The 26,424-nt window shown below is 32.9% G+C and overlaps 1 protein-coding gene across 3 annotated transcripts in view; it reads left to right on the plus strand.

Moving 5' to 3' along the window:
* LOC111056050 overlaps positions 1–26,424 on the plus strand; it is a 660,186-nt gene that overhangs the window by 630,991 nt on the left and 2,771 nt on the right. For all 3 annotated transcript variants that reach the window (XM_039428334.1, XM_039428335.1, XM_039428333.1), the window contains exons 4-6: positions 17,336–17,471; positions 22,390–22,523; positions 23,275–23,545. In XM_039428334.1, coding sequence (XP_039284268.1) covers positions 17,336–17,471; positions 22,390–22,523; positions 23,275–23,545 — 541 coding nt within the window. The remainder of the gene's footprint in view (positions 1–17,335; positions 17,472–22,389; positions 22,524–23,274; positions 23,546–26,424) is intronic.

The following is a 26,424-nucleotide window of genomic DNA, read 5'->3' on the forward strand; positions in this document are numbered from 1 at the left end:
TCAGTTGTGTTCTTGATTGAAGAAATAGTCTAGTCACTATCACTTCCTTCCCATCAAATTCATATTAATACTCATTTTCAATAATCTCAGTGACTTTTAACAAAATAATACAAAATGAGCATCAAGTAAGTGATCCAGGCTCTCGTCAAATAATATGCCTTTAGCAACAAGGCTGACGTCATAGAGTAAAATGTCTACTTATCCCATAAGGAATTTGCCATGCACATATGCCTGCATGAGACTTGTAACGCTTCAAACAAACCTGGATTGTCAAACGTCTAGGTATAAATGTCACAAAGAACAAAGGTGAGTAATTTTCTCAAAAGTCATCTCATAGCATTTCAAAGAGAGTGAGCGGCTTCTCGAAAAGAGAGTCTCCAGAGTTCATGAGTCACTTCCTAGTTTCAAGGACTGTTTACTGTTTCAAGTAATGGCACATGTTACACACGTGATTTACTCCATGATGTGGTGAATTTTCAATTGTTTCTCCATGTGTGAACACATGAATAATACAACTAGGAATTTTATGATAAGTCATACATTTTTCAAGTATTATCAATAATCTTTACGCCAAGCCAAACTACTTACAACTCACAGTACTAATCGAGCTTTATGATGAATCTTTGCTTGTATGAATTGATAGGTAATAATTTCTTCTTACACGTTCAAAGTCCTGAGCATTATTAACTTATTAGTAACTTATTAACTCGATTCAATTAGTTTTTGAGGAAGATTGAGATATTTGAAAAATATTTTTGTGAGAAATGAAATATGAATCTTTAATTCATTGATTTCTAGCATGAGCCATCGACCTTTCATAGAAAAATAAATAAACTATTTGTAAATTGCCTTAGCATTAATCATCATAATTCTATTTTTCATCTTTTGATATCAATCAATAAAGCTCAAATTAGTGTTTCTAGCTTGAGAAAGCTTGAGTTACCTCAAGTCTTAGTTCGCTTCAAACTAGAATGAAAACATTCAAAGCATAGATTCTTACTTTGTCAAGAAACATATTCATGAAACGCTGAGCTCTTAATTTATATTTAGCACATAAGCTTATAGGACATAAAATGCAATACTATTGCTACAATTCATCACGCTACTGCACTAAAACTATGGAAACAGTTTTTAGAATATTGATAGTTTTGATAATTAAAACCTAATTGGAAGATATTGTATTCTATAACTTAGATAATTGAAGAGCATAGGGAGTTTCTTCAAATTACTCGGTTCCATATTTCTATTAAAAAAGTCTCAACTGACCTAAATAAGTTTGCACTGCATTTTTTGTCTATATGAAGTTACTAGGTCATGATAGTGGTGACGGGAGAAAAAGCATAGGTTTGAACAGCAATCACCTAATTGAACTTCCTTGTTCAGCAATCCTGATACTGAGAATACAGTACCCAAGCACACCAATAGAACATTACACAGATTAAACAAAAAGAGACTGGTACGAAGTGCTCTTTGTTTTATTTCATTGATCTTATGAGTGGGACAACTTGATGGGAAAAGAGAAGAGAGAGAATGATTTAGAAAGGGAAGGAATTATTTGAATTAAAACCCACAAGGTGGACCAATCCAAATGAAAAAATTGTCGAATAACGAGAAGATGAAATTCATTGAAGAGAGGGCTGAAAGGAATTCATTAACGAGGGGGGGAAAGAGATATATTTTCGTGAAAATGTAAAGTAAAATTCTGTTTTGATGAATTATCTTATGTTTCAAGCAACTTTCCTTGTTCTCCTTCATCATACATGTCCTCATATCTATTTTGAAATGAATATATATTATGAACTGAGTACACTTTGTCGATTGGCGAAACAGTATCGGTTATGATCAGTGATAAGCTTCAAATTTTTGAAAGGGTATGAGGCTTTGAATATGAAAAGCTCCATTAGCATGTAATTTCTTGTGTAGTTGAGAAGTATTGTAATTCATTAAAAAATTCCTCAATTTAATATAAATTATTTAAATTGAGTAATTATAATGGATGGAACTACTCCATTACCCCTATCAACTTCTTACCGCTTCTACCAATATATTTATAATAGCACTAACAGCTTATTCATTTATTCATTTATTAGAACAGTCACAAACACGATATTTGGAAAGAGAAACAGGCAATTGCCCAAAGCTTCTTCAATTCCTTGATTTTGGCACATAAATAGTCCAAAGTGAGGTTAAGTTTAAAATTTCTGTTTTAACCAAAGATTAACACTCAGAGAATACCTATTTGAGATATGACTGATGAATTTTGAATTTCGAAGGTTTGATAAGAGCCGGAAATAACACTAAACAATCTGAAAGTTTCAATAATATTGAAATAAACTTGAAAATTTTGAGCAGAAAAATTAAAACTACTACTTTTGTTTATTCATTATACCCGATGTTTGGTGAATTGCATTCATCCTAGCATTCATAATGCACCAACGACATCTAATCCGATTTTTAGTTCAGCACATAGTTCAACAATTATTTGAAACTCATCTCTTATCGCATATAAGATCTCCTTCAACTTCCCTAGTACACTCCTAACCAATCAATTGATGTATTGAATGTTCCCGAAGAAGAGAGATAGCATTCTACAAGAGAGACAGGAAATTTGATAGCGCGAGGGGTTCGACACAAAAGTCAGGCCCCCTTTTTTCTCAGTTTTCTCATTCTTTCCGAGTTCATGACAGCAAAAAAGGAACTTCTTGGTCTCCTGAGATAGACGGAGAAGTTCAAAATGCGTCAAGCGTAGAAACTACAGGCGTGAACTGAATTTACAGTACTTAGAGTTGGCGTCAAAGTACTCAGAACCAGAAGTATCAATTCATGAAATGAGCTTCGAACAAATGTATATGATCAATTCATAGAAAAATATTTATATCTATATTAATATCAGTGGAAAGTTGATAAAAAGCATAGCCTACTTGAAGGTGGATTATGAATTCAAGTAGGTTGTGTTTCTTTCCCAATAAATTACCGACAAAAGTTTCAATAGATCTTGAAATGAAAAACCCATTATAATTCCCAAACATTCAACTAACTATAATTTCTATTCATACATAAAAGTAAAAACAATACAAATTCAATATTTGAACATTTACATCATCATGAGTGATTAGATTGAATTCTCTTCTTAAATTATTATTGTTTTTATTCATTACTAGCAGGTAACCCGTGCTTCGCAATGGTCTATTTTAAAACTTGACGTAATGAAATATAGAAGAAGGCCTATAAGAATCCTCGGTTGATTAAGAGTTTATAAGCAGCATTCCAAGTAAATCAGTCCAGTAGTTCAAACGTGATGATGCGTCAAACATAATTTTCCTATCCTCTACACGTGTATAGGTGTTCAAGCCAGTTCTTTTCTTTATTATAGTATCGAAGATGATAGATAGGTGGATGATATATCAATATCCATCTATCATCTTCTATACTATAATAAAGGAAATGAATGAGAATAAATTTTGAAAGGTTTTAGATATCGATGTGCGGTACATTCCTTTTCTCTGGAAATCCTGTATCGGAATCATGTATCATATAAATTAAAAATAGAAGTTAGATTCGAAATGGCGGTTCCAAAATGGCGGAAAAAATTTGGGTGCGACGGAAAACCTGCTTTTATCATTCGAAAAGGATCCCCAATCATACCTATCTTCTAATTTCCCTTTTAAGAGAAATGTTCTGCTGTTTCCTTACAACAACTGAAAGCATGACAAATAATTGAAAACTTGACAAACTGAAAACTTGATGTAATCAAAACTTGAATAATTTAAAATAGGTTTATATCCTCGGTTAAGCAAGAACCTATATGCAAAATGTCAAGTTAATCAGTCCAGTACTTCAGTCAGTACATCACTACGTGATGATGCGTCAAACATAATTTTCCTATACTTTACACCTGTATACGTGCTTTATAGTATAGAAGATAATAGATGGATGGATGATCATTGTTATTTTACTAAAAGATAGAATAAGTTGAATAGTTTCCCTTTCAGAGGGAATTTTGACAACCTACAAAACTCATTTTTCATTTGAAGATATAACGAAAAGGTGCATTTCACCTTATTTTTTTTTTTTGCTCAGCTTGCCAAAATACCCCTCATTCCAATATTAAAATTTTCGACTGACTGTAGGCTACAGTGAGTAAGTCATTCTATCAGGGCTCGGATAATTTTGAAATTTTAATTAAATAAAAATGGAAGAGAATAATTTATCTATGTAAATATCAACACCTTTATTCAAATACATATTAACTGCATGCGTTTTCATATTGCCGATACAGCATTGATGAAACTGTAGATGTTTATTTAGCACTTTGTCTCAAAAAACTGTTCTAGCTCAAAAATTAAAGATCCATGCCACGTGTAGGCCTAAACATTGCATCAGGAAAACGAAGTTTCTAAACTATGTTTTTTTCTAAACAGATGTTTTTGAGATAATTTCTTTGATGCAGCTGTTTCACATTCACCATTATTTATTATACAGAGTTTGTGAAAATGAAAATATTTATTAATATTATCAAAACAATACTACTAGTGGTTCTGTGAACAGTAGACCTCGCGCAGTTATAAACAGCAGCCTCATCTTCTACTGTCCAGTAGAAAATCCTGTCTGTATGTCGTGTCGGCGAGATATCGGTGTGAAAACGGCTAATGGCTGTTGGGGTTGGTGTATCAAAAATGATAACATCAAAAGCTAATATCCTTCAAGACATACTGTCAATAGGACAGCCTTACAGTAACTATATTACCCACAGTATGGCCATTGGAATTTTTTTCCCGCCGCCGCCATGAAGATTCCAAATATTTGAATTTTACAATGAAGCTTATAGGCGATTATAAGTAAAATGGCTTGCCTTTACTCATTAAAGCATATTTTTGTGAATATTAACTTCGATATCATTTCTTTATTGTTTTTCTATATTCCCAATATAGTTTTTGATCTTGAAATAGTAATTCGTAGATAATAGCGCGTAAAAAAGAAAGGTAGGTAACGTAACCTGAAAGATGAATCTCCAAAAAGCTTTTGAAATATGTAATGATATTGTAATAAATTTTGTTCCATTGGCAAAGAATAATGAAGTTCTCATATCTATTTGTGGAAATATGATGGAATTCTCATCACAATGTTATGGAATCACATTCAAATATTTTGTTTTATTAGTAGTTGACAGCCAATAAGTCTGACGAAAATTTTTTGAATACAACATTGGATATAAACTGTGGAAAAGCCAATTGTTCTAGCCATAGTTCTACTTAATTATTTTAATAAACATGTAAGCAATTGAAAAAACACATTACCATTATTATTCATATTTAGTAATATTTCAAATTTTAAGCTCGTGGTAATGCAACTTTAAAGGCAATTCTGTATTTGAGTTTTTTAAAAGATGATGCTACTTTCTGTGATTTTTGTTGTAGTATGTGAGTGTGATGAATTTTTGGTCATTTTCCATATTATTTTTGGTTGATGATTAAAATCATCACACTATGACCAAAAATTCATCACACTCACATACTACAACAAAAAATCACAGAAAGTAGCATCATCTTTTAAAAAACTCAAATACAGAATTGCCTTTAAAACAACAAATTCACTGAGAAAACATTTTCAAATTATCAAACAAACAAACAGAGATTTGAGCAACCAGGCATCTACAAATTAAAATGTAATGATTGTAGTAAACTGTATATCGGACAGACTGGACGGACTTTCAGACAAGATACAAAGAGCACATCAGAGCCATTAACAAACCACATAGCCACTCAAACTTTGCTGACCATATTATATCCACAAACCACACATACACAGACATCGCCACCAATCTTGAAATCCTCCATATCTCACAAAAAAGCAGAAACTCAATGTATTGGAACAATACGAAATCTACAACCACACAAAACAGTTTCCCAACAGTCTCCTAAATGATCAAATAAATTTCTCTTCCCACACACTCTTTGACAAAATAGTCCAAAGTTCAAAAATACCGCCTCACTAAATATCCACCAACCCAACCCCCACCACAACCTATTCCACCACCTTCATCCCTTACCACACATAGCCTTGTCATCTGAGTGAATTCCCACAGTCTGATGATGACCAACAACAGGTCGAAACGATCGTCACTATACAAAAAGTAAGTGCATTTTCACTTCAAAAGTTTTTTAAAATTCAAGTTTAATATTTCAAATTTTAAGCTCGTGGTAATGCAACTCTAAATCCATATTATATCAATAACTATTGACCAATTATTGAACATGTTATGGATAGGGTACTGTCATACATGACATCAGAACCTATTCAATTTTTGAAATATTATTTTGTGAATTGGAGATCTGGTCGCGGATTTAATTATTAAATATGATAATTGATAAAGCGAGAAGATCTCCAATGTACAAAGATGAAACGTGTGTTTTATCACGTTTCGTGAAGGCAATATTATGGGTTTTAGCTCCATGCTATACAAACAAGAGTGAGTTGACTTTTGGTCTGTGAATCAAGGCTCACATAAATAGATTTGGAATTTTTCTTTCGTGGCCCGTAAGGTAAAGTAAGATCTATAATTCTAAAAAGTAATTTTTTGGTTTTTTTTTTTTATTGTTTTATTATCATAAACTGAACGACCACAGATCAGCAAAGCGAGTAGCCCCTGAAATATTCATCTGATTATTATCATTTCGTAATAAATTCCAATTATAATTCCAATTTCGTAATAAAATAATTTATTGTTTTGTTTTAATATCGAAAACCTGTACGATCTTTTCTTGTTTTTCATTTTCCCACCCTTACATATTTGGTGAAGGCATATCTTGCTTACAGTACTCAGTACTGAAGAGAACAAAAAATAATAGAAGTCAAGACGTACTACTTAATCACGGTTAAAAATTTCATAAAATGTTATATTTAATTGAGCCGCAAAAAGTATTTTGTAACTGGATTATTTGAAGTTCGATCCAATAAATTGGATGAGGAAATACAATAAAATTGAAATTTATCTTTCTGCATATTTATCTAGATCACTGGTTCCCAATAAGTTGTCCGCGAAAGCTCTAGAAGTGGTCTGCGATGAGTCCGAAGGAATGAAAATAATTAATGTTTCAAGCTTTATTAGTGTTTTTAAAATTTTCTTTATTGCCTATATTAAAGTATAATCAATTTTCCTTCGAAAATGTTATATCAAACTCATCGTGAGTTCAAAATATGTTTACAATCGGTAAAAGAAGTGATAAGTTCCAAATTTCTAATGCTATAAAATAGGACTTGAAAGTTTGTTTGGAATCTTAATGGCGGATTTGTATCATGTGACCGAGCTAACCAATCAGAAGCGTGACAGTCAATGGCCATACTGTGGGTAATATAGTTACTGTAGACGTCCTGAGTTCAAAGCAGAGAAAGTTCAAGAGACAATACTATGCTATTTTAGTTATTAATTGCATGCACTATTGCACGCAATCAATAGTTGATTTATTTATTTATTCACAATGGAGACAACGGGTTTCCCCAAATATGTCTCCTTAACAATAAAAATTGTACATATACAAAAGAAAAAAGGAAAAATAATAAGAAATTATGCAATAATAAATAATACAAACAATAAAAATACCACCTAATTCAAAAATGAAAAAACAAAGATTTCAAATAGGTACTTATGAAAAAAGTTAAAATAAAACAAATTGAGAATTCAAAATTCCAAAACTTATAAAAATTAAAGAATATAATAACAAACGATGAACGAAAATTTTATCAATAGAATAAATAACATTTATAACTGAACGACAACCCAAACCATATGCACATCCACACTGATACACCAACTATTCATTCGATCAGATCATGCTTACACAAGATTTAATTATTATCATAATAACGCTTTTCGGAATTTAGGGCGAGAAAACCAGAAAACATCTAGGCGCCCAGACAAGCTGTTATAAGTTCTTTGCATCCTATATTTGATAGTGCATGGAAATTGCATTCAATGAGGCATGCAATTATTAATTTTATAGTCTACACAGCTGCGGATTTTTCATCAAGTTACATTGAGATATTGAATTGCATGCGTCATGGCATGCAATTTGTAATCAACTAGACAGCTGATTTATGATGAATAATTCTATAGTCTGATTTTTACTATAATATTGGTGTATGAAGGTGGCTTCTTTTTCCTTTTATATTATCATTGAAATGACGTCGACACACAATTTAAAAATGAACATACCTGTCAAATTTCATGAGAATCTATTACCACGTTTCGCCGTAAATGTGCAACATATAAACATATAAATATTTGAACATTTAAACATTAAGAGAAATGCCAAACCGTTGACTTGAATCTAAAGCTGCGTACACATATACGTGCTTCCAACGCGCACCGAGCATGCTCCGCCCTCTTACCGCCCTCGTTCCTCCATCGAACCACAGTTGCTCCGCCCACGCACCCATCATGAATGTTACGGAAGATGTTAGATCTTCTCGCGTTCCCCGGTCGAACCACTGTTGCACCCCGGTCGATCATCAATCGCTCTGCTGGAGTGACGTTCGGTTGCGGAGCAGAGTGGAAGTCTGTACGCACCTTTAGACCTCACTTCGCTCGGTCAATTATTATATCTTCTTCTCTTCTTCTCTATATCTATAAAAGGCTATGCCCCGACAGACTGAAATCACACCACAGCCCAAACTACTGAGCCTAAAAACTTGAAATTTCGCACAATTGTTCATGGTAGCCTCAAAACATCCACTAAGAAACGATTTTCAGAAATTTGCCCCCCTGAGGGAGCTGGGGCCCTCCAAAAATGTTGTACTTTTTAACCGCTCATTCCACGGCAAAGTCATGAGAAACTTTTTTGTTCAGCTACGAAAAATAATTAGATCTATGCAGAAAAATTCCGATCAGGAGGACAGGGGGGTTCAGAAGAGGGCTTTTTTCGAAATTTTTTATGTAAAATCACACTACAGCTAAAACTGATTGGCCTACAGACTTAAAACTTTGCAAAAATATTGTTCAAACATGCTAAACGCGCACTAAGAACGGATTTTGAGATACTTTGCCTCTAAGGATTTCAAAGGATGAAAAAGGATCCTATTAAGTAAGGTTATGAACATGGTAAGGTGAACGCCATATGAAACTGAGATAATTGACACATCATATTCTAACATATGTTCTAATCATTGGAAAGCTTGAAATTTAATAACCATCTTATCAATCAGCTGATCGAATTAATTTTTCGTAAATCGAGAGCGCGAGCTTATTGCCACATGTGTGTTTCATTGTTGTATTCTTGGCCAGTTCGGTTTGCGCCTTCTATCAGCTGTATAATATGGAGATTCATACCACAGTATACATATTATATTAAATATAGATATTATTATTATTTTCATTCTTCATCACATTACTATGTGAGTTTTTCATCAAAATCGGTCTATGACAAGACTTTGATGAATTATTCTGCTGCTTGGTTCAAGAATGCCCTAACCATTGATACAGTGTTGAGCATCACTGCCTTCTGCATCAAGTAGATCTTGTTTCTCGAGGCACCCAGATGACTTAGGTTTGCAGTCACTTTTTTCCCCATCAATCCAACTGCAGATATTATGACTGGTACGATTTCCACTTTCTCTTGATGCCAGATATCCTTTATCTCAGCTGCCAGGGGGAGATACTTGGAAATCTTTCCACTGTAGTAGTGTTCCATGTTATGCCAGCATGGAATGCCTACATCTATTAAGGCTGTTTCCCTGGTCAGCTTATTCATCAGGATTAAATCTGCCCTGTTATGTGGAATCGTTCTGTCACTTAGCACAGATCTGTCCCAATACAGCTTGTGGGTATTGTTCTCTAGGATTGAAGTTGGAGCATATTGGTAGTAAGGAACTTTCTCGACAATCAACTTATGCCTTAATACCAGGTCCTGGTGCAGTATCCTATTGTTTTATTGCTACATATTGCTACACAATACAATTAAATGAATTATTATCAATTAATTTTTTTTTCTACTCAAGATTGACAACTATTTTTCTTTTGATATGATTTGAATTGAAAATTATTTATTTTGGGATCACTGATTGATTATATCAATGTACTATTTCTATGGTTTTTTTTAATATAATGTGAAACTTGACTCCTCCAGTCAAACCTTCTTTAGAAGGTTTTGGAGAATTTATATTTCGTCTGGTTTATAATATTTGTAATTTTCCACTAAAAGGGAATCTTCCTATCTTTTGTCATTCTTGCTTTTTTTATTATTCTTCATTTGTTTTGTTTGTAAGATTTCTTTTTATAAGTGTATTTTTCATTTTTGTTTGTTATATTTTCTATTATAAACTCCTTTCTTCTGGGGGTACCAGGACGAAGGAAAAAGGAAAGGAAAGGATTATTATTATTATTATTATATTATTATTATTATTATTATTATTATTATTATTATTATTATTATTATTATTATTATTAAACACAGTATACATATCTATTCTGTGCTCATACATTCTGATTAGAACAGATAGCCCAGTCAATAAAGGTTTTTTCGATCCGAAAATTAAATAAAAGCTGAATCTTCTACCATCGATAGAACCCTCCCAGAGGGTCATTCTCCCAAGAGTCCCAAGAAATCCCCTTGGAGCTTTCCCCCCTAGCAACCCTCAAAGTTGAAAAATGCAGGTAATCACGGAAAATCAATTATCTCTGTACCCATTGATCGGAAACAGCTCTATTATATGCCATTCGATTCGTTACATTATGGACTACAATATTAGTTATATTCATTTTTTTAATAAAATTGACAGTTTTCTTGATAAAATAATATATATGTAAAAATTTAGGGGGTTTGCGATTTGATTTTTTTGTTTTCTAAGATTAACTTCGAAGCAAGTAGTTTTAAAGAAAAATGAGCCGGATAGTTAATGTAGCCACTCTTATTGCAAATCCATTGATGTATATTGTTATGTATTTGCGATTCGCCGGAAGGGGAAGGGGAAGGGAAAAAAGTCGACGCGGAACGGCACAGCTGACTCTCTTAGCCATAGTAAACAGCAAACTGGAAATCAATTATCTCTGTAACCATTAATCGGAAAAAAATCTATCATATGCCATTCGATTCATTAAATTAAGGACAACAATATTAGTCGAATTCATTTCCTCAATAAATCGAACAGTTTCCTTAATAAAATAATATAATGTAAAAATTTAGGGGTCTTTCGATTTGATTTTTTTGTTTTCTCCGATTAACTTCGAAGCAAGTAGTTTTAAAGAACAATGTGACGAATAATTATTGTAGTCACATTCATTGCGAATCCATTGATGTATATTGTTATGTATTTGCGATTCAAATTGACGCTGTGGAAGGGGAAACAGCCGACGCGGCTGTCTCCCTTCACCATAGTAAACAGAATAATACTGCTGTCTACATTGCATCTCATTTACAGTATGGCGCTCGAAACAATCAATTTTGTCTATTGTTTTGACATGCGCTGTATATAGATTTTCACTTTTCAATACTCTTAAAAAATATTACAATTTTCTTGATTCAACCATGCTCATGATAAAAATCAGGATTTCGTTGTTTTCTCACAGAATTTATTATATTAATTTGAAGTGTGCCTTCTCCATACGAGTCAGAGGTAACACAATTTTGATAACTCTAGTTTCAGATATTGATGTTTTTCAACGAAGTTCCATGATATATTATGTGTCCGACTCCTTCATCTCATCCTTATTTTGTGAAAAAGGAAGATTCAAAATTTATTTTCGTAGCTTTTCTTGTGTTTTAACTTGTTTCATTACTCTTTATAATTTAAACACTTGATAATGGATTGAATATCATTAGATCATGTAAACAAAAAAATTTTCAAGCTGAAAGTAGATTAATTTGTTGCACATTCGGTTCAAATATTAACAAATGTTACCAAATATTATCACATATAGTGAGAACGAATTATTCTGAAGCTTACTATTCTCACAGAACATGAAGAGGCAATACCAAGCCAGAATCGCAGTTTCGTTCAAATCATTATTATCAGAGCTTTCAAATAATTGATGCTTTGTAACTATGGATGTTATCCCCATCTCACAATTTCCCTATTCATCCCTATCCTGATACAGAATAGAGTAGTTGATCTCTATAATCACAAAAATCAATGTACAGTACCTATAATAAATAGTAAAATAACAAAATTTCTAGTAATAATGCAACTTTTTCTAGGTATGAATTTCAAGGCTCATAAAATGACTTTTTCTCAATCACAGGCAGAAATTCCAATGATTATCATAATAGTAATTTAATGAAAATTGTTTATATTGTACATTGTTCGACGTAAGATAAGCTACATCTTTAAGGTAACCAACGTATTTAGGATTATCATGTTTATGAATGAAAGCGAGACTGTGATAGAAGATTGGTCAAACTGAAATATAAACATTATAGACAATCCATATTTCTGATCAACTATAATTATAAATTATAGTATCAAGCCGTAATGAATTGAGCAACTGAATTCCAAAGTTACTATCCACTGTTCAAATCGCACTGTGATTTCCTTTTACTTCCAAATGGATTGAATTGCCTCACTCTTCAACGTAACAATTATTGAAAAAAAACCAGTGGAATGTGAACGTCATCCAAATAGCATTTGAATTTCATTTTTCAGATCATGAAATTCATAAAAAACTAATTCTTGAGAGAATAGTGATGAATTGCAAACAGTGCAAGTAACATTGATACAAAGCGATACAATGAAAGTCAACATCGATTAATTTAATATTGGACTTATTAAATTTATATTATTTATAAAGCTTATAAAATGTAAAACCAACATTTTAAATTTTCTCTACTGGAGCAAAACATCGATAGAAAATAAAGAAGAGCCCATCATAAGCACAATATACTTGTGTACTAGAATTCACTTGAACTAACTCATCACTTCAACCCTTCAATGATCACAATGAACTAGAATGGTATAAAAACCATGGAATTGATAATCAGGTACATTTTTCAAATAGCTTCACCCGAATGAATCTGTGAATGCTAAGTCATAAGAAATCATGTTCAATAGATTCAATTTGAATGCTACAAATAGAAAATGATCTATTCTTTTCGTGCCCTAATCAAAATCAATTTCAATCAACATTAATCGACATAAAGAAAAGCTTCTGCCAACCTTGTATAGTGAATGACAAGATGCGAGTGGAAGTGAAAAATCTATATGTTAACAGAAATAATAGAAGATGATGAATCGTCTTTCAATTAATCTTATACGTTAGGGTACTTTGTGGTTAAATGTGAAACACTTTCATGATTTTCCTACCTTTTATGCATGCTTACTCTTCCTTAATTTGCATGTTTGCATGGCTTTCATCTTTAGAATCTACTGAATTTTCATATTGGACTGTATAAATATTCTAGATTCAACTAGTAAGAACGGAAGATAAGCTACTTTACAGAGAGAATCATAGAAAGTTTCGACTCAACAAGCCCAATGTATAATTTTTTCATGCCTCAGCCGTCATATATATTTGGCTCAACTGAAGGTATATTATAAAACTGGCTTGAAGAATATTAACTCTAGAAAACAGCAAACACTGCACGCTATGATTTTTCAGGAAATTGCCACTGTTAGCACTATTGTAATCTATGATTTATCTCAGTTTTTGACATAACTTATGATAAATTTTAGCATAGAATTATGATCATACACACATATTTTAAATATGTATTATATTATGTAATAGTATGAATATTTTATCGGTTGCAAACAATATCTTTGTCTGTCATAGAATGCATGATTTAGCACATCTATAACAACAAAATGATTTTAGAGAATTAAAATGTGAAAAATTAGTTTCATCGCATGTCAAAACAATAGACAAAATTGATTGTTTCGAGCGCAATAGTGTGAATAAGATGCAACTTAGAAAGCAGTACGGTAGGCCTACAACTATACTGTATTTTACTGTTTACTATGGTGAAGAGAGTCAGCCACGCCATACCGCGTCGACTGTTTCCCCTTCCACAGCGTCAAATCGAATCGCAAATGAATAACAATATACATCAATGGATTCGCAATGAATGTGGCTACATTAATTATTTGTCTAATTTTCTTTAGATTATTTTCTTCGAAGTTAATCGGAGAAAACAAAAATCAAATCGAAGAACCCCTAAATTTTTACGTATATATTATTTTATCAAGGAAACTGTTTGATTTATTGGGGAAATGAATATGACTAATATTTTAGTCCATAATGTAACGAATCGAATGACATATATGATAGATTTTTTTCCGATTGATGGTTACAGAGATAATTGATTTCCAGTTTGCTGTTTACTATGGCTAAGAGAGTCAGCCGCGCCGTTCCACGTCGACTGTTTCCCGTTTCACACCATCAAATTGAATCGCAAATACATAACAATATACATCAATGGATAAGCAATAAGAGTGGCTACATTAATTATATGGCTCATTTTTCTTTAACACCACTTGTTTCGAGGTTAATCGGAGAAAACAAAAAAATCAAATCACAAACCCCCTCAATTTTTACTTATATATTATTTTATCAAGAAAACTGTTAATTTTATTGAAAAAATGAATATAACTAATATTGTAGTCCATAATGTAACGAATCGAATGGAATATAATAGAACCGTTTTCGATCGGTGTTTACAGAGATTATTGATTTTCCGTGTTTACCTGCATTTTTCATGTTTTACGGGGTTGGGGCGGAAAGATCCAAGGGGATTTTCTGGGACTTTTGGGAGAATGAGCCTCTGGGAGGGTTCTATCGATGGTGGGAAATTCAGCTTTTATTTAATTTTTGGATCGAAACTGCTTTTTTGGACTTTCATTGACTGGGCTAAGAGCACAGATGTTTTCTTTGGTTAGGAGTTTGTTGATAATTCTTTTTTCAAATTCAAACTCTATTTCCAGCAAAAATCACGTTGAAAACTTTCTTAATAGACAACAAGATTACAAAAAAAAAAATGTCGAACATATACCTACATTTGTTTGTACAGCAAACCTTAGGCGTGAGTTCATTCAATATAACTTATATATATATTTTTTGTTAATATTTTGTGAATAAAAAGTACGAGTTGATGAGAGATGTGAGTAATTCCTTATATTTGATCCAAATGGTTATTCATATTGTAGTAGTCGGGGTCATTGCAATCAAAAGTTTCTTATTCTGTAGCTAATAAATTTCATACGTATGTTTGAATTGAATTACAAAAACATGTATTGATTCTTTGATTGTCCATAATGTATCCAGTGTCTATAGTGGAAGTGATTGCACTATTCAAAATAAATGGCTTAATGGTCCCTCATAGAATTTATAGTACCTGGTATTCCTGGTGATTGAGCCTGTCTTTTTTCAGCATTGACTATTTAATAACAAAGCTTTATTTACAACTAGCCTACCTGGCGAACTTTGTACCGCCAAAAGGTCAATGTAAAGGTCACTTGACTTTATTTGGTGAATCACGAAATTCATCTGACAATCAATATTTTTATTTACATCTCAATACAGACTTCATATGTGCTTAGTCATGCAGCATTCATTATTCTGAAAACATATTCTACTCAATCAATTGGTAGTAATATCTTGAATTAAAAAATAAAATTAAAATAGATAGGTCAAATCAGTGTTTCAGAAATGAATTCATAGTTGTTGATTGTCAATAGATGGTCCAGGAAATATGCAATGTACGATGAATCCACACAGAATTCCATATTCTTTCCATCTTCCATTTTAGGATGAATATAAGCTAAGCTAAATTCAAAAATGTGTAAATTATTCTTTCAATCTTCAGTAATTAATGGATGCAATATGAACAACTCTCTTTCATGAGTTGAATTTTTTTTTTCAACATTTTTCAGTTTTTCAATGATAGGGGAGTGATAATTATTTGTATAGGTCTTCTAAGGAACGATTATCTACAGCTGGTACCAATCAACTACACCAACTTCAACTCCAAACTATCGTTTTAATACCAGTACACAATTTATCACAGGGTGACGTGTTTATTATACAGCTGATAAATTCAGATGCTCAATCATATTATCACAATATTATCTTGAATCATGATCATCTTTCCGCTCTTTGGTAGCCGCTCTGTCGACAATTTTGAAAACATAGGTCTGTAAAATGGATTAATGAATAGTTATTATTATCCCCCTATCAAAATTTCTCTTCAGAAACCATCCCCAATATTCACACAACATATTCCCAAAGTTTCATGCCGTTATGTCAAGTAGTTTTCAAGTCTATAGGGAACAAACAAACAATCATACAAACATTCATTTTTATGTATATAGATTTACATTCGGCTCAAACAAAAGTCTCTCTGAATGAAGGTAGAATGATAAGGTTGACAACTTTCAGTCCTGTTGTTTTGACATTTTTTTCAAATCATTTTCAAAAATTTCATGTAGTAACCTACTATTGTGTTTGAGACACTTTTGGCGCTATCATAGTTTCACCACTATTCTGTTCCACAGTCCTCTCTTGCAGTCCTTAACTATATCTATAATAAAGTAAAGAGCTGGCTTATACACGTACGGGATAGGAGAATTATGTTTGACGCATCATCACGTCTAAGCTACTGGACTGAAACTAACTTGCAATTTTGCATGTAGATTCTTAATTAACCAAGGATGGTTATAGGCTTATTTCAATTCTTCAAAATTTCATTGCGTCAAGTTTTTAGTTTGTCAAGTTTTAAAATAGATCCTTGCGGAGCACCAGTTTCTGCTAGTTTATAATTATTATCATTATTATTAAAAATATTTATCAATTATCAGAACAATATTATTGAGGTTAAGTGGTATCAGGTAGAAAGCAATAATAGAAACAGATGTTCCTTTTCAAATTTCGACCATATGATTTGGTGATTTTTTTTTATGAAATCGTATGTACCATTGATGAAATTTGAACATTAATTCAAAAAAATCTAGAAAGAAAATTGAAATTTGGGCTTCCAGGTGCACGAGATTGATATTTTTAGAATCTATGTGCAAAATTTGGAGTTCTAAATCATTCCCGTTTTTCTGGTATGCAATCCACAAGTTGGCATGTTTTGATGCGAACAAACGAGCAAACACACAACCCTACTCTTTCTTATATAGATAAACAATACATTATGCTCAAATTTCTTAATAAAATTTTCAATTTCTACACGAGTTGACACTTCTCACCTACTGTTTAGTTGAAGTTCACTAAGTTTGTAGCATTCTCAAAGTCCTCATTCAGAGGTAATTCAATTTTTCCAATTGAATTTAAATTGCCAAGAACAGTTGAGAAGTTGAACAGTTGCCAATATTTGACTTGTGGAATTGATAAGTTGGCACTATTTTACAGAGACGTCATTCAAATGAGAGTCAAGTTCTGCTGACAGATCTGACGTTGTCATCAACTGGTCGCTACCGGTGTGAGGTCTCCGCTGAGGCACCATCCTTCCAAACTGTCTCAGAGCATGGAGATATGGTCACTGTTGGTTAGTATTCAACTATTAATTGAAGAGTAATTATTCTTATCGATTGATTAAATATTAGTATCAATAAGTTTTTGATTTGCATTTTGTAATATTTTAAACATAAGTTCATTTCCCCCAGATTTGTGTGTTGAAGCAGCTGAGGAAATGAATTTTTCATTGATATGGAGATAAGAGATTCTAGCACTTGTGAGTGTAGCTTCCATTCAAATCTCCAACAAATTCACTTGTTACACATTAGAGGAGTTGACATCATGATTGCTTTTTGAATAACGTGGTTCTTCATTACTAAATAACAAATATTATTTTTAAATTCCAGAAACACGTGATTGTAATGGAAGGACTATAAAATACAATTTCAAAGAATAAGCTATATTTCTACATAAGACTTTGTATACATTGTTGATATTATTATGTTATTCATTTAGTTACTCATAGTTGTTGGTTATTTATTAATTAGTACTCCAGTTATATAGGTATTGCTTCTATTTCATCAATTCATGTTCACAGTGAGCTGCTATAAGGATAGATTCTAAAAAGATATGTAAGAATTATTTCAAGTATTCACGATGTCTCAATGTTCTCTAATGATAATCATTGAAGGTGTTTTCTGGTTGGATTATAAATAATCCCAAAAGTGGACTGTATAAAATTTTAGGGGGTTTAAATATTCAAATGGAATCAAGTTTACTTGTGCACAGTTATGAACAAAAGAAAAAACTTAGGTACCATATTTTTTGCCAGTACCTATAATATTGTATGCTAATTTGTGTATTGGGGATATAGGAATATGGGAACAACAGTTGTTTATTAGAGAAATAGGAATTAAAGGAAGGTTCAAAACATACAAATTAATAAGAATGATTGGTTATGAACACAACCATTGAACAAGCTTCCTGATTCAATTACGATATCACTTTGAGTGAAAATTACAAAACTTCTGACAAACAGCAAATAATAAAACTAATGTGAGCTTCAACAATCTGCTCCAAAGTTATATGAATTAAGAAAATTAAAAGGAACACACACGATCTTTCCTCAACATTCGAATTCATTCCTACAACGACAAGCAACAAGCAACAACCCAACAACTTTTTTTGAGAAACTGTCAATGTCGGACTGCGCAGACTCCTTTCAGCTTAAGTTATAAAACTATATAGACAGAGGCGTTAGTATCGCTTTTGCCGCGAACTGAGCGACATTCAAAAATTATGACAATCTAGAAGGTAAGTGATTTAACTGCTTCTGTTGGGTGGAGTGTCTCGTCAATAGCGCGGGATAATAAGCATTCACAAATTTTTAGTGTAGTGGAATCCATCAAAACAATTCTCCAAGTTTTATATTGATTGAGTTATTTCATACATGACTTCATCCTTTCAAATCAGCTTGCCTCTTTATTAGAAAATTCAGGGCAACCTCCTTAACCTATCAAATACAATACTTTTGTACATTGACTAATAGAGAATAGGGTGGGAGACACTTAATATTTCTACTGCAGTTCTTTAAAAACTACTTGTATAAGTTTCACAAGTTACAAATGCATAATATCAGGTTAGGATTACAAAGGTGTCTATGTATCTCTAAAAGCATTGTTAAAGTTTCAGCAAAGTTCTTGAAGCACTGCTGAATAAAATTTCCAAATTAATTTATGACTCCATCCAAAACATCTATAAGCCAACCCAGAGCCCAGATTACACAATGAAGGATAGCAGGTGAAGAAAAATTAGTCCAAGTGCCAGTAAAGAAGAGCGAGGGAGAAAAGAACGGGTTTCATCCAACTTTTTCTTCAGGAAGACTTGGACTTTTGCTAATTCATAAACCTATTCATAGCTTGTCACCTCAAAGTACTACAAGTTTTTTATCATCTCATATCCTTCTGTTGTTGAATTTCTACAACTTTTTCAACTTAAAAATGTGAATTTTCCATCCCATTTGCCATTTCTCTGCTAAGCGAGCAGAAAAACTCCGCAAGTTTTCTTTTTAAGAACTCAGCTTCTTTTAATAAGTTGGATATGAATCTATGGCTTGCTCTTGAACTTCTCTTGAGTTCCTTGATAACCTGTCTAAACACAGAGATAAAAGCACTAGAAATAATATAATATTATTATACCTAACAACTCTTCATCTGAATAATTTTCGTGATCTCTTCAATTGGTGCAGTCAACATTGACATGGAAAATGGGGTGTGCTTCCAATATCCATTGTAGTTTTATATATACATATTGCAGCTCTGATTTTCTATTTTATTGTTTGGATGCATGAGGGAAACGCAGAACCAATTACTTCATGCAAAATTTCTTAGTGCTAGATAATGAGTTGTCCAAAAACCTCTTATTTTCGGTTCATTTTCCAGTAATCAGCAATTTCCGCCAAATCCAGCCATCGTACAGAGAAATATAATCACGCCTATTTTTCAGATTATAACATTTTCAATCAGATGAATTTCATTGATAGATTTGGAGCTCTCTATCTTCAATGAGTAGGCTACTGAGTTACAATTTTTTCAAAGATGAGTAAAATTTCATGAAAAAATTAATTTTGATGAATTTAAATTATTAAAATTTCTTGCAAAATTTCCTTGTGCTAGATACAGGATGGCCTAAAAAGCTCATATTTCCTGTTTATTATCCAGTGTTGAGCTATTTTCACCAGGTTTAAATATTAAAGGTAGAAATTGGCCATCTTTTTGTGTATGGGAATTCCCATACAATGGGGAATTTATTGTTGAGTGTACTGTCTTTAACCCATATTTAACCCAACAACTTATGAAACATGATTCAGAAACGCTTTGAGGAGCCAAGAAGAATGAGCTTTAGTACGAGGAAATCCGACCATTGTGGCCAATGCTATTAGTATTTGAAATTTCAATCGTTGAGGTGTCCTTACGCGAGCCACTCCACTAGGAAATACTGAAATTTAGTGCATCTAACGGGTGATTCTCATAGGACATGATCTTTTGAACTCATATCATTGTGCAAAATCTCAATGTGACTATGAAGTTGGTGATGATGGTGGGAAGCCAAGAAAAATTTAGGAGTTTTTTCAATAATACAAGGAACATTGTTATCAGGTGTACCTGGGAATCTATAAGAAATAAAGCGCTCCACCTGTTATCAGGTACTTAAGCACAAAATTGCGCACAGAGTGATTTTGAATTATACAAAAGGTGATAATCAGAGGGAATTTTTGATTAAGAACTGAAATTCATCAAAATTGATTTTTTCTTAAAATTTGACAGTGCTCCGAATGATTTCATTTTCTTCAAAATTCCATGATCTGAAAAAAAGGAAAATAAACCCAAAAATGAGGTTTTCGGGCCATCCAGTTTCTAGCATAAGGAAATTTCGCATGTAAAAATTGGTTCTGGTCTTCTCTTATGTATCCAAACAATATATTAAAAAATTAGAACTATATAAATTGCAAGCAACAATGTATATTATAGTGACTGGACTAAATCTAATTCGCCTTTCATAAACCACCTATTAAAAAAGGAAATGTTTTACTTCATACAATTGATCTGGATTATTGAAGAACCTTTAAAAGATAATTAATTATTCATACTCCACTCAATCTATAGATATTCGATTGACATTTCAAAAATTAATTATCATTTATGGACCTTATTTGGATTAGGCCTACATTAGGTACTCATACTATAATATACAGAGTGAGTCATATACCTGTATATGGGAACCCTTCAATAAGTTGGAGATGATACTGCAACTTTCTGGATAAGTTATTGGTCGAATACTCTACCTTTTGACATACAACTAAATTTCAATCCCTTATAAAGGGTCGACTTAGGGGTTGTAACTAGAATAATTTAAATGTAAACACCTTGTGTACATCATTTTGAAGGCCTTTTTAAAACAAGAAAGATGGCATAAATTAACATGTTCTATGATACTTATATTCAAAATGGCGACTGATAGAAGTTACAACCCCACTTTCTTTAAAAACTAAAACTTCTATCAGCCGCCATTTTCGATACAAATAGCATAGAGCATTTGTTTTAAAAAGGCCTTCAAAATGATGTACCACACATTAGATGTTTACATTTACAATATTCGAGTTACAACTCCTAAGTCACCCCCTTATGAGGGGTTGAAAGTCAGTTGTACGTCAAAAGGTAGAGTATCCGACCACTTAGCCAATTTTGGAAGTTACAGTATTATATCTACAACAGTCTCCAACTTCTTGGAGGATTCCCATACACTCTATATAATATTGAATTGATATTGTAGAAAATGTATAATATCGCTCACTCACTTGTTTAAGCAATTAATAGTTTTCAAACATACAATATCAATTCAGAAATGATATCTTGCCTACCAATTTTATTGGAAAGAATTTTGACTGACAAAAATCAATAGGCCTACAGTACCGTACTCTAATGAAATACGGTATTCTTTAAACATCATAACACAATATAGAGAATCTTTAATCCTAATAATCGTATAATAATTATGATGCATTTTGCATATTCTATATTATATTTTCAATCATATCATATTTATATTTCTTTACTGTGTTATTAAAGTTTAAGAAACGTAATTATTTCTGTACGTACCTTACAACTCTAACTGCCTTTCTCTAACCTGCAATAATTACTACCTTCAAATTTCAGTTACCTTAATTTATAATCATCAGGACATCAACTTTTTCAATATATTATTGTTAGTCACTTCCAATACGAACGCTTTCAATGATAGAATTATAAAATAAACAGATACCGTACAAAAGTGAATCAATTGCGTTGACTGTGTTTACAGCAAATAAGATTAATGAGTGTATTCAACATTATAAAACCTCTGATTAATTCACAAAAAATATATATTATTGCAATTTATTTCTTGATGGATAGACAAATTATTCTATTCTTATGTGTGATTTTGAAATTGTGAAATCGTTGAACTTGCAGCTCTGCCAAACGAAGGTCCAGTGATAACGGGCGGTCGACCCCGTTACCAAGTAGGTGACAAAGTCAGAGTCAACTGCACGTCGGGGCTATCCAAGCCACCCGCCCATCTCACTTGGTTCATCAACGGAGAACAGGTAGGCCTATATAAAACCATAGAGTAAAAAATAATACTCGTTTATTTCTAAAACCATAGAGAAAAGAAAAGGATATTCGTTTTTCTGATCAAACTAACCTCAAATATGTCTTCCAAACATATGCCCTATAGGTAGGAGCTTACTTGTTTCATATATAACTCTGCTTATACCTAATGCAAACATTTTTTCCAAGTTTCCATGAAACTTGGGGAATAGAGCTGACAACAGCGACAATCCTTTAAAAGTAGCATTATCATTCCAGGAAAATGGCAGTGGGTGACAAAATGAAGGCCATTTCTTGGAGCAGTGGAAACAGGATGCAACCAGTGAGTATAGAATGTAAATTACATTCTACTCTTTGGGTGCAACTGTCTGGTCGTCCATGCATTATACCTGTATTAAATTGTGTGAGAAGAAGAACGTATTCACTTGAAGTATTTTTCCTCGAGTTGATTTTAGGTCAATAATAATTGTAACTATGTGTTTAATCAATATGGCCTGAAATTTCTCTATTGAATTCAAGTTCAATGATATTATATTGGTTATTTTTCAAAAGTTTATTAACTTCAAATCATGACATTTTTAGCATGATGTCTTACACTCAATTGGTTTTATTCATACTCGTTCTTCTAATAATAAGGGTATGGGAAATTTTATATTCATAGTTTCAATTCCATTGCTGCATCTTAGTTATAATTGGCATAAATGATCGCACAATGTAACATACCGGTACTTTCTACAATTGTTCTAGGTGAACAGTTCATTTCTTAGAGGCCCGTTCAAGAGCTACCCCGAGGAAGAGGGTCTGGAGAGAGCAATATTGGGCCTGGAATTCCAGGTGGAGCCCAAGCACTTCAAGAATGGAGATCTGAAGCTCAAATGTCTGGCTACCATTGCAACAATATATTGGAACTCGAATGAGGAGAGCGTCGAGGGAGAGAAACCTCAGAGGGCTCCTGTGCTCGAGGTCAAAGATACAGGTCATAATTCACGGGCTGACAGGGTACAAGGTCAGAGTCAAGGTACGTACAAATCGGATACAGGTCACAGTATTTGAGTTATAATAAAAATTGATTTGAATGTTAGTCAGTAGTCTGTATAGTAATATTTTAATTTTTACTCTCAGAGTTCAAGCTTATTTCAATATTCAATAGGTACAGTTCTTTGTCAGACTACACTGAGGCTGTAATTGGGCTGTTATCAAAATATTTGGAAATGTAACGTTATTATTTTCAATTTTCCAATAACCTCAGTCTTGTATATCCTTCTATTGATAGATTTCTACAATTTCACTAGAATAACAAGGAATAGAGAGCATAATTGTTGAGAGGAATGACGATTTTACTTTTTTTATAATGATGTCCTCTTGGAGTTAATATTCAAATAATTTCCCATATCATTTGAAAGTGGGACAAAGAATTCACCCTCGACAGTAAATCTCCTATAACAATTGAAAAGGATGAGCATAGTGAAATAATGCAAGGAGAAATAGTACAAGGTATCCTTAGTTTCCCCCCCCCCAAATCAGTTACAAAATTTAGACTTTTTGAATAATTATTAAGTTACTGTTCTAGATTTTCCAATTTTAGACTCTAATAGTATCTATTTGATTCGAAATTTGCTCGTTTATATAAGTATTGAAGAGCGTAAATTGTATTTTGAAAAGTGAAAGTGACATAACCAACATTTTTATTTGGACAGCATAGTATAAATTGGAAATGGGACAGTTTTGGGCATGAGCCTGTTGTGCCTTTCCTCATGTTAAATATTTGTAAACAAGGTGATAAATAAATAAATAAATAAATCTGCAATTTTTGTGAAAAAGAGAAAGTTAAATAAATACAAGAAAAGATTGTTCAAGATAAATACAAGATAACGAGAAGATGAATATAAGAAAGATGAATAAAAGAAAATTCAATCCTACGATTAACGTTTATTTTTTCAATGTGTTGTTGAAGATTAAAAGCTCTGAAACTGCAAAAAGTTGGATGAAAACGTGTGTTTTCAAAAATCTAACTATCAGAAGCATATTATCGGGAGAACTTTTGAAGATTACACAAAATTCTACAGGACAAAATATGAAGAAAATTTATCGAGCTTCATTCTTGTACAGTTGATCATATTGGTGGAACGCATTGTTCCCAAGATATGAGCGAGTCGGCAATAAATGAAAAAATGCAGCCCTCATCCCTGTAGCATTAGGGGTAGAGATTAGGACTTTTGTTATGTTCACCTCCTAACTGATCCCAGCAAATTGGGTTCCAAAAACATTCCCTCCAAATTCCTTTGTCAATTGACCAATTTTTGCAAAAGTGTGAATTTCACAACACCAATAATTTTGCTGCAACGACAGTGGGGAAATGCATAAAATAGATAAATATTATGCATCAAATTGAAGAGCATTAAATGCTCTATAGGTTCATAATCAGCATGAATTTTATTCATCAATAACTTTCAAGTATGAGTATGAGGCCAAAAAGAGCAGAAAATTGGAGGCAATCTTTTTTTTAACGTCACACCCTAAGGCTAGGATATCTCGAAAACTATCTTCTTCTTCTATATGTCGGCTCCGCGATGGAGATTGGCGATCAATGCAATTTGGATTCTATTGACTGCAGCTCGAAACAGAGATGTTGAGTCAATGTTGAACCACTCTCTCAGGTTCTTTAACTAGGATGTTTTCCTTCTTCCAGGCCGGCGTCTTCCTTCAATCTTGCCCTCCATGATCAACTGCAGGAATCTGTACTTCTCATTGCGCATCACATGTCCAAAATACTGAAGCTTCTGACTCTTAATACAGTAAAGAACCTCCACTGTAGACCCAATTCGTTCTAATACCTCAGAATTCCTCACCCTTTCTGTCCATGAAATATGAAGAATGCGCCGATACAACCACAGTTCAATCGCCTGCAGCTTTGCCTCCAATGCCTTCGTTAATGTCCATCCCTCATGCCCATACAACAATAATGGAATGATGTAGCACTTCAACAAACAAATTCTAGTCTTGAGAGCAAGGTTCCGATTGCATAATACCCCTCTCATTCTGAAAAATGCTGCCCTTGCCTGCTCAATCTTACTCCTTACTTCCTGGTCGAAACTCCATTTCTCATTGACACAACATCCAAGATATTTGAAGCTTTGTACACGTTCCACCAACTTACCAGCAACTTTCACTGTTGCCTCGACACGTTCTCTGCTAACAACCATGAACTTTGTTTTGCGTACATTCATACACAATCCATACTTATTGCTGGTTGTATTCACATGGTTCAACAGCAGTTGGAGATCATCTGCACTTCCAGCCAACAACACTATGTCATCCGCATACCTGAGATTATTCACAACTTCACCGTTGACAACCAGTCCAGGTTGACAACAAGGCATCCCTTGTGCCTAATCCTCTTCTGAAACCAAATTGATTTTATGGAATAACAAGACAAGATTATCAATCTCTTTGTCACTCAGGGTCTTCAGTACTTTGTTCAGTACTTCAGCATGCACTTCGTCAGGTCCTGGAGCTATGAAAACTATAAGAGATATGAAAAAAGGTGTTTGATGAATGTTGAAAATTTTATAAGCTTATAACTAGCTTTTTACAGAATAGTCATATCATAAGACCCATAGTGTTCGAGATATTATGCGAAAAACAAAAAAGGTGCCTTTGAACCACCCTCACCATCTTAGCATAAGGGGACTTTTGAATTCTTTACTCCTCACTACTGTATCCTTAACAGAGCTGTGGAGTCAAAAATTGTCTTCCAAACTTTTCCCTCATTAACTGGACCAACCAGAAGTGGATTATGAAATATTACATTTTTCGAAACTATTGCTATGAAAATAAAATACGCCCAGAATAATGAATTATAGTCAATTGACAACTTTTTTATGACAAATAAATAGC

Source organism: Nilaparvata lugens, chromosome 5 (genome assembly GCF_014356525.2).
Source record: "Nilaparvata lugens isolate BPH chromosome 5, ASM1435652v1, whole genome shotgun sequence".
NCBI classification, from domain to species: domain Eukaryota; kingdom Metazoa; phylum Arthropoda; class Insecta; order Hemiptera; family Delphacidae; genus Nilaparvata; species Nilaparvata lugens.